The 15,687-nt window shown below is 41.9% G+C and overlaps 1 protein-coding gene across 42 annotated transcripts in view; it reads left to right on the top strand.

Moving 5' to 3' along the window:
- Nucleotides 1–15,687, top strand: part of RORA (RAR related orphan receptor A) — a 480,592-nt gene that overhangs the window by 453,737 nt on the left and 11,168 nt on the right. For 39 of the 42 annotated variants that reach the window (XM_069026282.1, XM_069026290.1, XM_069026284.1 and 36 more), the window contains 4 exons: nt 2,666–2,751; nt 2,904–3,083; nt 10,737–10,878; nt 12,561–12,956. In XM_069026282.1, the coding sequence (XP_068882383.1) occupies nt 2,666–2,751; nt 2,904–3,083; nt 10,737–10,878; nt 12,561–12,956 (804 nt within the window). The remainder of the gene's footprint in view (nt 1–2,665; nt 2,752–2,903; nt 3,084–10,736; nt 10,879–12,560; nt 12,957–15,687) is intronic. The other 3 variants (XM_069026313.1, XM_069026309.1, XM_069026312.1) reach the window with 2 other exon arrangements.

Here is a 15,687-nt window from a genome sequence, read left to right as displayed (position 1 = left end):
AGAGTGCAGCAGTAAGTTGGAGTTTTAAATGCTGTGTGCCTAATTGAAAGTAAGTACCTTGAAGATGTAAATTTGAGGAAATCAGGAATTCTAAAACTACCTGATTTGGTGCCAGCACTCATAAAAATGATGTTGGGCAAATGCTGGCACAGCTGGAGCCTGTGAATCTGTGGAGATTCTCCTACACCAGTAAAGCACCCTGGAAAATGCATTTGGGACTAATTATGGCACCTTTTAGACTATTACTAACCTAGCTTTAGGCCATCACTTTGAAGGCATGTTACATTCCTTCAGAAACACTCTGCAAATGTCCTGTTGCTTAAGAAATAGGGATTGCATAGACAGGCTTCATGGGTGATTTAACTAACGTGCTGGAGATCGTAGATAAACTAGATCCAATTATACCTATTCAAAATAAGGCAGTAATTATGTATATAAAAGTGAAATGTAAAAAATACATTGCCATGTAGCTGTGGAGATAAGCCTTGTCACTACCCTGTCCAAGGAGCTGCAGAAGGCTGCTGATTCACTGCAGCAGAGGAGAAAAATAATCATATGTTGAAAAGGCGCAACTGGGATTTGGGAGAGCTGTTCTGGAATTTGCCCACAGGATTGCTCTGTGAATTTGAACTGCACATGATACAAATCCTGAGTTTCAGGATGTGAATTTCAGTCTGTTCTCCAATTTGTTGATGTGAAGGGGGGGTTATGCCACCCTTCTGCTGCAAGCTCACAAACATGAGGCTTTAGTAATAATTCATGTAGCACATTAATGAAACAGCACACACATTATTTTTCCCTTTTATTAGTTCACTTCCTGTTCCATTGTGTTTAATGTGTTAGCTGAAAGCAAAGTGAAATTAAAAACCATTTTTGGGGAAGAAGCATTTCCTTCCTTAAGTGTCCTAAACAGACCTTTTAATTTCAGGCTTTTATTTTATCGCTGCAAGGATGGTGGGGATTAAAGGTCAATGATACCAAGGTTGTTATGATGGAAGCAGATGCAAGGGGTGTCCTGCTGTATGGGAATACGTCGAAAGCTGCTGATACGAACTGCCTGGCAAAAACCCTGTAGTCCATAGCTGTTGGGCACTGCCTTCCCCAGCAGAGCATTTTAGCTGCTCTTAGGTTCCTGGGAGCAAACAGGTCCCATTTGGGTGCTGCTCAGCTGCCCCATTTGATGTACCTGGAGAATATTTTGAAGTGATATTTTAGCACAGGGGGTGCTGTGCTACAAGTCTTCTGGGCTTCTGCTTGATAGTTATCTTATGCTTTGGGCCACATCCTGAGCTGTGTTGGGCTGCAATGAAATGGAGCACACAGCAGCACTGCAAGATGATTCTTGAGTGATAATAAGCAGCCAGTTAGGGATTTAATGGCATGCAAAATGCAATGTTTTTAGAGTGGACATGACTTTTTGAGAACAGAGTACAACTGAAGTTAAGCTAATGCATTGTAAGACAGTAGTATTAGATGTGATTTTGTGTGTTGTCACAGACTGGATAGCTGTAAATTGGATGAAAGAGGAACTCTCAGTCGGGCAGCTTGTGAATGGATTTGAGCTCCTCAAGGAGGTGAACAGCACTTGTTAATGTGTCACAGTTACAGACACAGAAAGAGTTGCACTTGTACTGTTCCAACTAAGCCACTGCCGGAAAACTGGTGCAGTTTCACTCTAACATACGGCAGCAGAGCAAGAGCTTTGCTGGGATTTCAGTCAGCTACCTGTGTGTGATTTGTGTTTCTGAGCACAGCCAAGCATATGTGAAATGCGCCCTGCTGGTGTTTGATCACTAAAGCAGTGCCTGAGCATGGTCTGTCCAAATTTGCCAGCAAAATGACTGCAGCCTTGCACTCCAAAAGGAGTTGAGAGGTGTCCCTGAGCATGCAGGAGTCCCTTCTTGAACCCATGTATTCAGATGGGAAGGTGCTTGACTTAGAGGTAGTCACACACTGAACTGAATTCAGTAGGTAGGTTTATATGTATGAATTTACATTTATCAGGGCTTTCATGCCTTATAACTGTACGGCATTTTCCAGACTGTGCCAGCTCCTTTGGTTTCAGTAAACTGAGTGCTTCTGTATTTTCCTGCCTTGTTTGTTCTGTGGTAGGTAATACATAAATATGTACTGATAATTCCCTTTTGATTCAGATACATAAGTTTTGGGTTTCCCATGCAGAATGGAGTTGCTCTTTGTCTTGTAACTTCTCGTTAGGGCTGGCCAGTCGTGTGTGCTGGGCGGATGCTGGTGGCTCTGGTAAGAATGGTGCGTTTGCTTCCAGGCAAGGCAAGCTTTACAATTACCTGCTATGGTCTCACATGAATACAGTTGGAAGAAACCTTTCTTGTGTCATCTTAGCTCTTTGGCCAAAATGTGAACTCTCTTATTCTTTTTGGCTTTGAAATGCTGATTGTAGCCTTCTTGTGGGTTCTTAAACACCTTCTCAAATGACCCATTTTAATAACCCAAAAGCTATTATATAACGAGCAGCCATAATTTAGTCCAAAGCTCTAGGGGATCCTTGCAGTTCAGCAATGAATAGTTAATGCAGTATAATGTTTAGCAGGTTATTAGTTTTCACTGTACAAATGCTGATCAGGGAATGCTTTTATAAGGTGTTTAAAAGAAAATGTAATTAACTGGTTGCGTGCTTCTGTTGCAGCTCAAATTGAAATTATTCCATGCAAGATCTGTGGAGACAAATCATCAGGAATCCATTATGGTGTCATTACATGTGAAGGCTGCAAGGTAAGCTTCTAAAATATTAGGTCTGAAAAAAAGCATTTAGCCTTTTGATAGTGATTATTTTCCCTCTTTTTTAAAGAGCAAGCATTGTGCCTAAGTTGAATATAAAATCGTTGGGGATTCTGAAGTACTGGTTTTATTTGGGCTTTAAATAGGACATTTCTGTGACACACACAGTTACAGTGCTGCAGATTTTAGGACAATCCTCAAAATCACACAGTTGTGCTGGGTATGCTGTAAATTGTCTCTCTCTGCGTAAGCAGAAGAGGTACAGAGAGATGATCTGCTTCAAGCACACCACCAAGAACCTGCTCAGTGCATTCAGCCGAGGGAGGGTGAGTCTGGCTTTCTTGAATCTCCCTGTCTCGTTTTACTCTGTAAATTGCTATGAAGCTCTGTCAAAATAGGTGGGAGATCTCCTGTTTTCTTTTTCACTCTGCTACAGTTACAAATCTGTTCTGTTTGGCAGGGGAGATGGTGTTTCACAGTAGCACATGCTCCTGGTGTTCAGCATGCTCTGGTCTTGCTGGGACCATTACCTGTTCCTTGTAGTGCAATCACTGCTGTGTAAGGTTTAGGCTTTGAATTTTTTCCTGGAGTTGTACCTTTGGTAAATCTAATGAAAAAGAATTGCACTAGAAGCATTCATATTTTGTCCAGGGTGTCTGTCACAACCAGGAATTAAACTGGACAGTGCCAGCACCAGGCAGAAGTGAAGCAGATCACTCCTTTTGATCCCTAGTGCAGAATTACGGCGCTGGCTTGAGGTGACACAGTGTGCACAGCCATACTCTGGCATGTTGCTCTCTTCATGTATGTATGTTACACTCCCATGCTGATAGGTTTTCTCCTGTTAATCTATACTTGAGGTGTGAAGAATTGATGTTTATGATAGTTTTTAGTCTCCTCTCCTGACCTGCTTGATACTACAACCCACCTTCAAAAAGTAACTTCCTTGCATTCACATTACAAAGTTTTCTTTTGTATTTTTCCAAGGAAGATTTTTGTTTTCATTAACACATCCTCTCAGACTTGTGGAAGTATTGATGACAAGGAGGGAAAAAAAAAAGTAGGAATCTTGGAATTATATGGGAACAGCACCTTCTGCCCTTTGTGACTGCTGCTGCTATGGAAAATGCAAGAAATGCACTAAAAATGCATTGATAACAAAGTGGTGGCCTTTTCCAGCTTTATGTGGTTAAGCAGCCTTTATCAAATTTCAGCATGGGAAGTGCAGACATTTGCAGTGAGAATTTTGCTGTTTGACTGTCTTGTCAAGGATCGAGTTGTGTTCAAGGTCTGAGACCTCTTTAAATGGTTTGGGACCAGAGTACCTGGGAGAGAGATCCGTGACATCCAACCCTGAGTGCAGACACAGCGGGGTTAATGTGGTGCTGATGCTCAGCTGGGCCTCCCCACATGGGTCTTCTCCAAGAGCAAGAGCCCAAGGACAGAGAAGCTGTCAGCTGTGTTTTCCTTCCTTCATCTTAATGCACTTAGTGAGAAATGCATGTGCAGTATACTATGTTTTAGAACAAATGATTTTCCTTCAAATGCTATATAAGTTGAGTTCTCTTGGAGGAGCTCTGTGCAATTCTCTGCTTCTGAGAATTCCACCAGAATGGTCAGCTGGTGGGAAGGGCAGAAGGGATGCTTAGCACAGTGAAACCCATTTGAATCTTGAAGGCAGAGTGTGAAAAGTAAGACAGTGTGGCCCAGTGAATGATTTAGGCATTTTCTCTTCCTCTTGAAGGAGCACAGTAAAGTTTTATAGCCATACAATTTCAGGCAGAATTTTAAAGCCGATTAATATCAACTTAGTTAACCAAGTTATTTTCCTTTGAGAAGCTCACTCCTAAAGAAACTCAGTCTTCTTTAATGCTAGAGCCCAGATGACCTGCAAGTGACAGACTGGAGCAGTGCTTGTGGGCACAAGTCACATGAAGAACGTGCATGATTGTGACCTAGGCAGCATTTAAAATGCCCTCCTGTGGCTGATGGATTCTGTTTGTGCTAGACTCTTCCACAGTAATGTCAACAGAGTCTCACCCAACAGAACTATTTTGGCTGGCGAAAAGGTTGGCATAGCTTGGCTTCTGCCAAAGCAGCCAGGTGTGGATTGGTGTGGGTTTCTTTTCCCAGCTTTTCTGTGGCTACGACTGCTGCAGGTTTGAGCATGCTTACATTGCACTTCATGTTATGCTAAAACTTCCTTTGTAAAATCTCCTTGGCTACAAAGACCTCGTTCCCAGTCCTGTGCCTTGGCTCCTGCAGCCAATGTCCTGCACAGTCGCAGAGAAGTCAGTGAGGTTCTACACAGGTGCCACAAACCCATCCGTGTGCATCAGATGGCAGGACCAAGGCCGTGGCTGTCAGAAAGGAACAGCTGTGCTGCTGCCCTCAAGCCAAGCTGTCAGGAATGATCTACAAGCAGCAGCAGCAAAGTGGGGTGTTTTCAGCTTGGACTGGTTTCACTCCACTTTGGCGTGAACTTTAATGTTGCTTAATCGTAATGTTAACTTAAATGTTACTCTCTAAATACTGATAACCAGCAGAAATATAATTTATTCAAAACCTAAAGCGAAGTTTTAGTTGCAAAGACCTACTGTGCAGTTCTAGTCTGTATCATGGATGAAATCACAGACCAGCTCTTGACAAATTGACTTTTTGCTGAGCCCGTTGCTCTTCTGCAGCTTTGCAACCCTTGCATTTCACAGAGTTGAAAGTGTTCTGGCCAGGTTTAGTTGTTATATTGCATTTCACATAACTAGACTTGAAGATTTGTAATGAAACCCATTAGTGTTTCTTGGGAAGTTTTCATTTCCTACCTTGCTATGATGTTGCTGTTTTTATGAAGTTAGTGGCAGTGTTCTGCACAGGCATTGAGTACTCCCAACCCATCAGCTTATTTAGCTCAATCTGAATCTGCCTTTAAAAAAGTAAATTTAACATCCCCTTATCTTCTCCCCCTAAAGTGAAAATTTGAGGATTTTAGCCAGGTTGTATTTTACACTTTATCTAGGAGGGCTTCTGTGGCTTATTATAAATAAAATAAATTTTTAAATAGAGGGTGGTTGTAGGAGCCCTACTGACAAAACTGCTCTATTTGTATGGGGCACTTCACTCAACCCTTAGCTGTGGGAACCCATTAACAACCTTTTATGCTGTAGGAGGGACCATGCTGGGAAAGGAGAGTGGTTTGTACCCATCCATGTTCTTTTCTCCTAGCTGAAAGTTGAATTCGGTTCCACGTTGTCAATGAATTATGTAATTTAATTTGCAGATGCTGTTATTGGTGTTGCTGTCAATAGCTCATGCCCAGCTGACACACCAATGCAGTAGTGATCCCTCTCTTTACCTGACTGCATGCAGCTGGTCTTACAAAACCATCCATGCAGGGCATTTCTGGGTGTTTCAGACCTTTCATTTCAAAGGTTTGTCAGTACTGGCTTTTGCCTCGTGTCTTTTAAGACCTCGGATGATCTTGTTCATTGTAACTGCAAAGAACGTCTGGGTTCTTTACTTCAGGAAACAATACCTGGTGTTCTGTCCCTGCCCATCTTGCTTTCATTCGTCAACAAACACAAGCTCACTCCTGTCTTTATTACCATGTAAAACTGAATGGTTTTGCTCTGTTTTCAGTGACACTATAACTTTGTTATCAAATATTTTATTAGCACTGTTTATTAAATAATATTGTCAAAGCACTCTTCTCCCTTTACAACTAAGATATGTGCTGCTGGTTATAAAAGGGTTAAAAATCTGATTTGAATATTTGCCTGTCTTTTGTATTACAGTGTATTTTTCTGATGTTACTTTAAAGAAAATTTGTGTTGGTTGGTTTTAGAAAACAGTAAAAGAATTACTCCCCCCCAACTAATTGTTAATTGCTCAGAATATTGCAAAACTTAATGATACGTGGAAGTCTTTAAGTATTAGCTATAAATCATGGGATTATGAATAAGCCTTTGTTGTCACAGGCTTGCATACAGTCATTCCAAAACGTCTGCCATTAGGATGCACCAAGGCAGCTGTCAGCTGTTTTCTTGTAATTAAACAGCCAATGAGCAGCTAATTAAGACATATGTGTATACAGAAGTGGAAGTGGGTATGTTAATGAACTGTAGGAATCAATTCATTAAATGAAAATTTGTCAAAAGACCAAACATGAGCTCAGCGTTTCAGCCTGTGCGCAGTGGAGAGGGAGCCTGTGCGGTGCCATTTGGGGCACGAGGGAAGCACAACTGGCTCAGGAGCCAGCTCAGACACCACCATCTCCAATGCTGAGCTGCTGAGCAGAGAAATCACTGAAACTATTAATAGACTTTGCAAAAACTGCTATTTACATTTCAAAGTCTTTTTTAACAAGTTGTTATTCAAACTGACTTGCAGATGAAAAGTTCTTGCACCCTTTTTTCCCCAAACCTGATTTCTTGGCAGCAAATGAAAACCCATAGACTGTGTTGTGTATAAATAGGAGTCTGAAACACAGGGACCAATCTGTGGCTTGTAATGTGCTCTGCTCTTCTTCTGGCACCAAGTGGATCCATCTGCAGGAAAAGAGAACGTGCAGAGCTCAGTGGCTGGGGCTGGATCTTTGCGTTGACTTCAGGAGGGGCCGAGACTTGGCCCTGATGTGCCATGGGCCAGGGTGGTTGGTCCAACACTGGGGCTCCCTTAGTGCAGCACCAGCTTTGTCTCCGTGCTTGATCAGGAGGGGTGGCTCTGCCTTGGCCCACTGGGTCACATGAAATAATGGCTGTAAACATGTATGCAATTAAAAGCATGTGGCCTGGGCTAGCTTGCATAAGGCTTGAACGTATACACGTGTACCAAGCATGCATCCACCTCCTCCTTCCTGATGGAAAAATTATAGCCAGCTCCATGCATCTGGCAAAAGTGAGGGAATGGAACAACAGGATAGAGCATTTCTCCTTTTAATAAAGGAGGGAAAAAACCTAGAAAGAAACTGTAGGTTTAGAGAAGGCTCCTGTAATAGGAACTTCTCCACGTGTCTTATATGTGAAAGCCCAAGGACCACCAAAAGCTTACAAAATTCACAAGTAAATGACAGTACCTAGAACAAAAAATTCTCACATGACCTTCATTGTCAATTCACTCCCAAATCTCAGATACCTGTGTTTCTGAGCTCTGGACAAGTTTAGGATTAGTTTTTGAAGTTTGTGGAAAGGGTTTTTTGTTTCTTTAGCTACTACTGATGTTTTCTTTGGCTTGTTTTTAAAAGCACTCTACTGTATCTCTGGTTTGTAAAGTGCAAGTGCTTTTAAAGGCCTGGGTTCAGGCAGTTCTGCTCTACTGAAAATCTAGCTTCAAGCTGTAACTTAGCTGATAAATTGTACACTAAAATGTATTGAGCAGCTGTGTCTCTAGGGAAAATCTGGAAAAGGAAAAAGGCCCGTATTTTCTCCATTATAATACTAAAAATAATCCTCAGCTTGACAAGGCTATTCTTAATAAAATTCTTAATAAAAGGCTACTCTTAATAAAATACACCAAACTGGCAATTCAGAATCAGTATATACCTCAGCTAAAGGGGAAAACATACGGATCCTTGAGGTTATTGGGACACATTAGTTTCACATATTGATTAGGCTGACTTTCAGAATTGCAGAGGTGGTAGAGGATTTCATGCAGTTCATGTGTGAGCATGTCATTCAGTGTAACTAGGGAAGTGTTTGGAGAACTGAAATTTTCGGGGGCTGTTGCAGAACGCCTACCAGTCACTGGTCAGCTCAGTCCCTAATCTTGTTTTTCTGGTGAATGGCACTGCACTTGGAGTTTAGTGGTGAACCCACTTGTACTTGCACTGGAGTGACAGGCTCCACTGAAGGTGCTCCCAGAACTGGAAATTAATCTATCTGTCTGCCCAAGAGCTGGTTCCTCCAGAGGGATCAGTTGTGATGTTGGAATGGTAGGCATTGCCATGGTATTTCATGTTTTCTTTAGGGTGAAGTGCATTCAATTGGAGCTCAATATGTGCAATACTTTCAGTCTTAGTGACAATCATCTCACTGTTGACAAATGTGAAAAAAATGGTTGAAAGTTCAGTCGTATAGAAACAAAGACCAGAAAAAAAGGGGAAGAAATTATGTACAGGGAAACAGGATTAAAGACAGCATCTTCAGTTTCCTTACTTTTTTTTTTTTCTATTCCATGTTTCCCTAGTAAAGCTTTAATAAAAGGGATGTAATCAACAAAGACTGGTGCCCTTCTGCTAGGATGGAGCAGGGGCTTTGCCTCAGTATTTTGCCATGTTTCTGTCTGCAGCCAGTTTGATATGAAGTACTTGACTACTTGAGACTTGTCATGCAGAAGTCCTTCCTTTATTTGCTTCACCAAGTATCTGTGCGTGTACTGAGGGGCTCCAGCATGAAACCTTTGAGTAAATAACAAATTGGTAAAAGTCCAGCTTTAATTAAAAGGTGCCCAGCCTTTCCAAGGAACTATTTTCTTTGCAGCACTGTTAATTAATCCATTATGTGGCAACGTAAAACTAAAATAGTGTGCTCACTGCTCTCAGAGGCTTCTTTAGAATGACTACATCTTTGCAGAATCCTTGTGAAGTAGGTATTACACACACAGCAGCATATGTTTGGGCAGTCTGTGGCAAAAGGATGAAATGGACTTCAAAGCAAACATCTGCGTAGTGGTTAATGACATGCACCCTTCAGGAGGAGACAATAAAGCTGTAGGTGTGCAGAACCTTCCAGCTCCGGCTTTCTTTGGAGATGGGGTTACTCAGGAAAGAGATCGTACATAAAACGCGTTTTGGCTTTCCCCCTCCTTAAGAATCTAAATCCTGCAGTTGAACAAAACCTGGGCTGTCAGCATCAAACTAACTCACACAATAGCAGCAATAGGTGACAATAGCACCAGTGCAGTGACCATCCCTCTGTCCTGGGCACTAGTGAGGCACCTCAAGTGCTGTGTCCAGTTTTGGGCCCCTCACGACAAGCAAGACATTAAGGGGCTGGAGTGTGTCCAGAAAAGGGCAGCAGAGCTGGGGAAGGGTCTGGAATACAAGTCTGTTACTGGTTTTAAGTCTGGTAAGGAACAGCTGAAGGTGCTGAGGTTGTTTATCTGGAGAAGAGGAGGCTCAGGTGTGACCTTCTTGCTCTCTACAGCTCCCTGACAGGAAGATGGAGCCAGGTGGGGGTCAGGCTCTTCTGCCATGGAACCAGCAACAGGACAAAAGGAAATGGCCTCAAGCTGTGGCAGGGGAAGCTTAGATTGGATATTAGGAAAGAATTCTTCACTGAAAGGGTGGGCAGGCATTGGAATAGGCTGTCCATGGAAATGGTGGAATCATTATCCCTGGAAGTGTTCAGAAAGGTGTGTGGACGTGGCACTTGGGGTTTAGTGGTGAACACAGTGGTGCTGGGATAATGGTTGGACTTCAGGATCTTAGAGGTCTTTTCCAATCTTCGTGATTCTATGAGTCTATAAAAAACATGTTAAGAAATTGTTCTTTGTAGGAGAAACTGCTCAGCATCGTGCTGTGTGTTTTTAAGCATATACACACACTGCCAAGGCTGAACATCAGAGCCTGCCACTGTCACTCCAGAGAGCAGAATAGGGCGGTAGCTGTTGAATCCTCCATATTTTGGAGAACTATGCTGACCCAGGAAAGATAGGAAATCAAGGAAATCTAGGTCTATAATTAGTTTTATTTCATTTAGAAACAGCTGGTGTACTATATGTAATATGGGATCTGTAAAATCAGTGAATAAAAAGTGTAATTCCTTTATGTATTACAACACTTTTTAAATTAACTGTTTCTTGCTAGTTACTGTTTTTTGTTTGTTTCTAGGAGAGGAAAAAAAACAACAACAAACCCCTCTTAACTTCCTTTAGTTGACTATAGAGCACTTGAACTTCATTTTCTGTTAGGTATGCTACCTTTCAGAGTCTTTATTTGCTCCATCAGTTAACAGCTTCTTGACTTGTATTTTGTAATTGCATCCCAGGGCTTTTTCAGAAGGAGTCAGCAGAGCAATGCCACATACTCATGTCCTCGACAGAAGAACTGTCTGATCGACCGGACCAGTCGGAACCGCTGCCAACACTGTCGCTTACAGAAATGCCTTGCTGTGGGGATGTCTCGGGATGGTAAGCTCTGCTAATTCGGGGCCTTGCTGCAAAAACTAACATAAGGTGTAGTAGGATGTATAGGTATAGTAAACCAAAAAATTATATTCTAATTGTGCATTGGGCTGATAGTTGAGATCATCAAGTGAGTTTTAGATGTTGCTATATATTTTTCTATGTTATATGTTTTTAGATGTTGCTATATATTCACATAAATATATATAAATCAGGGCATGTACAAAGTTCTTGGATTTATCTTTTTTCCTACTTATCTATTATAGTTCCCAATTAAGAGCTTTGTCTCTGGTCATTTCTTGAAGATGCAGTTTTTTGGTCTCATGTTAATACTTCCTCTATGTGTTCATTTCCATTTAAGTGACCTGTAGTTGCAAGTAGCACTGCCTGGTGCATGGGTACAGATCAGAACTGCATCACAGTATCGACAGCAGTTAAATATGTGTATAATGAATAATGGAAAAAATGGAAAGAGAAAAATAACGCAGTGTTTTTTCAAAGATAGAATTCTGAAGAAAAGATGTTCCAGTGCTGTTAATATTAAGCTCAAAATTGCAGCTCGAGTAGTGACGAAAGCCCGCCTCTGCCAAACGGCTGCTTATGTAATTCAGTCAGAACTGGCTTTGCAGCTGAGACTTGCACGCCTCCCCCACAGATGGAATGGAGCTGCCACCACTTACCCATTTGAAGATCTGACTCAGTCTTTTCCCCTGCCACAGTGACAGCAGCGCTGTGTGTTTTACAAATACATACACATTACTCTAGGTACATGAGGCCCGATCAAGGAGATTGTTTCCAGATTACATTTACTTCTTGAATTACATTGTCTCTATTTTTTTTGTTGGTCATCAGACTAAAAACCTGAAACAGTTAATCATTTTATGACTTAATTCCTCCAAAGTGTTTGCTTTCCTGTAGAGAAAAGCAGAAGGCAGTAGTTGCCTTTCCTAAAGGATGAGGCTTTTACAGCTGATACAGGTCCTTGAAATCACATGCTGCGTCCTTGGGAATTCCCTGGATGCTGCAAACCAGTTGCTGCTGGCTTACAGCTAATACTCCTCAAAGTCATAGTAATGTTGTGGAGATACACACATGCACTTGTGTGCACACACATGTAGGCTTAACAGTTATTAATCTACTAAACATTTTTGCTTGTCACAGTGGCACTGAAAGCAGGTTTGATGGTTCTTCCCACGTGCTTTAGTCTCAATATCAGTAAAGCCTGCTATTGATACATTGAGATGGACCCAACATGTTGGCACCACACTCTAGGTTCACTCTGCAGTGTGCATGTTCAGCTGGTTGGAACTGGACAGTTGTCTCAGGCCAGTGTGTTCTAGTTCAGCTTCTACTTTTCTAAGTAGGGTCTGAATGCTGAAGAGATGCATCTGTCAGCAACCTTAACAGACATACAAGAGAAAATCTTTTCAGTACAGAAGTGGAAAGTTAATGAATTGAGCTAAACCAGTGACTTCTAATGGTCCATTTCAGTGGCATGTCAAGACAGTCTTTTAAAGAGCAGGTGCTGCAGCTGTGTACCTATAACTGAGAAGTGGTTCTTAGGTCTGCCCATCCTGCACATTTGGGGTTTGGGCTGTGTCCTTCCATGTAGAGTTTAAAGACTCAAAACAATTAAAAGGCGGTGGTGGATGTGCAGAAATGTAATCTGTCGTGTGTCTGTATTTCAGCTGTAAAGTTTGGTCGAATGTCAAAAAAGCAGAGGGACAGCCTGTACGCCGAGGTGCAGAAACACCGAATGCAGCAGCAGCAGCGGGATCACCAGCAGCAGCCAGGAGAGGCAGAACCACTCACACCAACATACAATATCACCACCAATGGGTTAACAGAGCTACACGATGACCTCAGTAATTACATTGATGGGCATACCCCTGAAGGTAGCAAAGCAGACTCTGCAGTTAGCAGCTTCTACTTAGACATACAGCCTTCTCCAGATCAGTCGGGTCTTGATATTAATGGAATCAAACCAGAACCAATATGTGACTACACACCAGCATCGGGCTTCTTCCCTTATTGTTCTTTTACAAATGGGGAGACCTCTCCAACTGTGTCCATGGCAGAATTAGGTAATGAGAGAGAAAAGCTTCCATTGTAATTGTCTTAACAGTACCCTTTGGATTAAAGTGACACATGTAGCCAGGTGATAGCAAGAATGCTGCTTCAGTAGAGCTGTGGGCATGTATGGGCATTCTTGTGTGAAGTGCACAGTAAATACCCTGATCTTGGGGCACACGGGGAACTCCTTACTGCTCTGGACTAAAGCTCCCATGAGCCTGTAGTTGATCAGCTCTGCCAGTGTTGCTTTTGCTTTCAGTCCTTGTAATAGAACCCTTGGAACACTGATTAAGAAGCTAATTTTTAGTGCTGAGTAAACAGACAGGGCATTTCTTTATTTGCAGATTATTTTTAACAATTTATCTCCTTTTTCATTATCTCAGTACTGTCATTCCCAACAAAAAGTGGTAAGACTGATTTTCTTCTGCTCTTTACCTGGGAAAAGCACTGGGTTAATCTGAGGACAGTTCTTGTTGCTGGTTGAAGAGGATCTGGCCGCAGATACTGAAGGACATTTTTGAATGTAGCAAGTTTTTATCATTTCTCTAAGAGCCTTATAACAACCACATTAATTAGCACATTTTACTTTAAACTCTTCCCTTAATGATTACACTAGGGCTGAATTCCACAAGTATGACTTGTCAACAGCTGAGACTGGTGTTAGTGTGCTGTGTGAACTGGTTATAAACAAAGTGGAACAGGACATTAAAGAAGTGGTTTCATGATTCCATTACTTATGTAAGCAGCCAGGAATTTAGAACTGATTTTGCTTCCTAAAGCAACATTTTTTCTAATTATTTTATTAAGTAAACCTAAAAATAGTTTGAAAAATTAGGTATTCCAAATAAAAATTTTGTGTGGTTTATTTTATGTTCTTTTGAGAAATTTTGCAGAAAGGAAGTCACAAGAAGCTTACTTTTTAATGTCCTTATGTTGCAGAATGCTGTTCTTTGCAATATAATTTGTCCTGATAGCCAAAATATTGTGTCTGGCTTCAGTTCAAATAATTTCAGATAGGTAAAAATCAGAAGAAAAAGTCAGGGCAAAGGCAGTGCTACCAGCTTTGTCTCAGTGGAATGATTGCTAATTTTCTCATGGAAGGTATTAAAAAGATTGACATTAAACCCACAGGAAAAAAAAGGGGTTTTCCTTTGTAGGCTGGGTGTTGAGTTCGAAACACTGGCCAAAACTAACTTTGTCTTGCTGCTTACCTTTATTTACATAGTGCTTCGTTTAAACCCTGCACAGCATGATTTGGGTGCCCAGCATTGACATTACTGAGCAATGTTTGAAGAATGTTTGTCTGCCAGACGAAGGTTTCAATTTAGAAAGGTGTGGCTGTTCAATGAAAGTATTTAGGTGTGTGCTGAAATACAGTCCTGAAGTGAGGCGGAGGTTTGTGAATAACATGGGAATATTTCGCCTCCTGTATCCTGCAAGGGCACAGGGATCATGCTGCTGCTACCAAGAACAAGTGTTCTAAGTACACACTTGTGAAAAAACCCAATTGCTCTGAAATGCATTAAAAGCTATGGTGACAAAGTATAAATTACCTTGTGTTTTACCTTACTGATTGCTCAGGTAGCACATACAATCTGATTTTACATCAGCTGTATGTTAAAGACTTTTCAGGTGATACCTTACATCAGATTACCAATGCATTAAGCGTGAATCTAAACAGACTGATTGGTCCAGCAGTTCAGTTTGTGAAGAGCTGGGTTTTATCATTACCAAACAAAGCCAATTTTGCAGAAGACCCAGTAATGCAGTCCCTCAGAATACCATGTTGTAGTGACCACCATTCCTGTTTGGTCTGAGCCTTCATTTTCAGTGGCCTAACAAGCAGAGTTGTGTGAGATAAGTCCCCAGGCCTCTACTTGCCCTGTGCTAAAATAGGAGAACTGGCCCACCTGAATGGTCAGGGCAGGAAAGATAAAGTGGAACGTGGGTATCTAAATTCTATTCAGGCTTTTGAAAGTGGTCTTAAAGGTTTATGGAACCAAGTTTTACTACTAAATGTAAATCTGCTTTATGGGTCTTTTAATCAAGTATAGCAGCAGAAATTAATTTTATTTGGAATTAAAACATTGTATGGAAATTTGAAATCATGTGCAGTAAACTAGGTGACAGCTCTAAAGCTGAAGGAAAAAACCCTTAGTGTTAGTGATTTTTTTAGTGTATTATCGTAATCATCTGATTCTCTAATAGATGCATTTTCCTGATTTTTTTTAATCGTATGAGAGTAGAAAAAAAAAAAAAAAAAAAAGACACTTTTCCCTCCCAAGAAAGCCTCATAGGACAAGAGTCCTGCTTGAGAGAGAGCTAGATAGGTGGTAACTGTATTCTCTTTTGGAAAGCCTTGGCACTGGCAGCTCTGCCTGGCTGGCAGTGCCATTTTGTCCCCAGTCCCTGACAGCGTCCTGCGTTCAGCGCGGCCGTGTCCATGGACACTTGAGTGCCCTCACTCAGGGGTCCATCACCCCGCTTCTTCCCACAGTTTCCTGCGCCCGTACTCCATGGTGTATGTCCGAGCCCGGGTGTCCAGTGACGGATGTGCCGCTGAGGTTTCCGTGCCCCCCTTGTCCCGCTTTGCCTCTATTCCCGAACTTTGGGTCGCCGGCGCGCAGCGCTGCGCGAGCGCAGCGCGCCCTCTGCTGGCGGCTCCGGGCACGGCCGCGTCCTCCGGCCGGGCGTTAAATGGCTGTGCATTCCCAAAGCCAGTTCCAAGGGGACTCAAATTAA

Source organism: Aphelocoma coerulescens, chromosome 10 (assembly GCF_041296385.1).
Source record: "Aphelocoma coerulescens isolate FSJ_1873_10779 chromosome 10, UR_Acoe_1.0, whole genome shotgun sequence".
Lineage (NCBI taxonomy): Eukaryota > Metazoa > Chordata > Aves > Passeriformes > Corvidae > Aphelocoma > Aphelocoma coerulescens.
The sequence above is the reverse complement of the archived record's forward strand: the minus strand, read 5'-3'. Positions and strand labels throughout refer to the sequence as shown.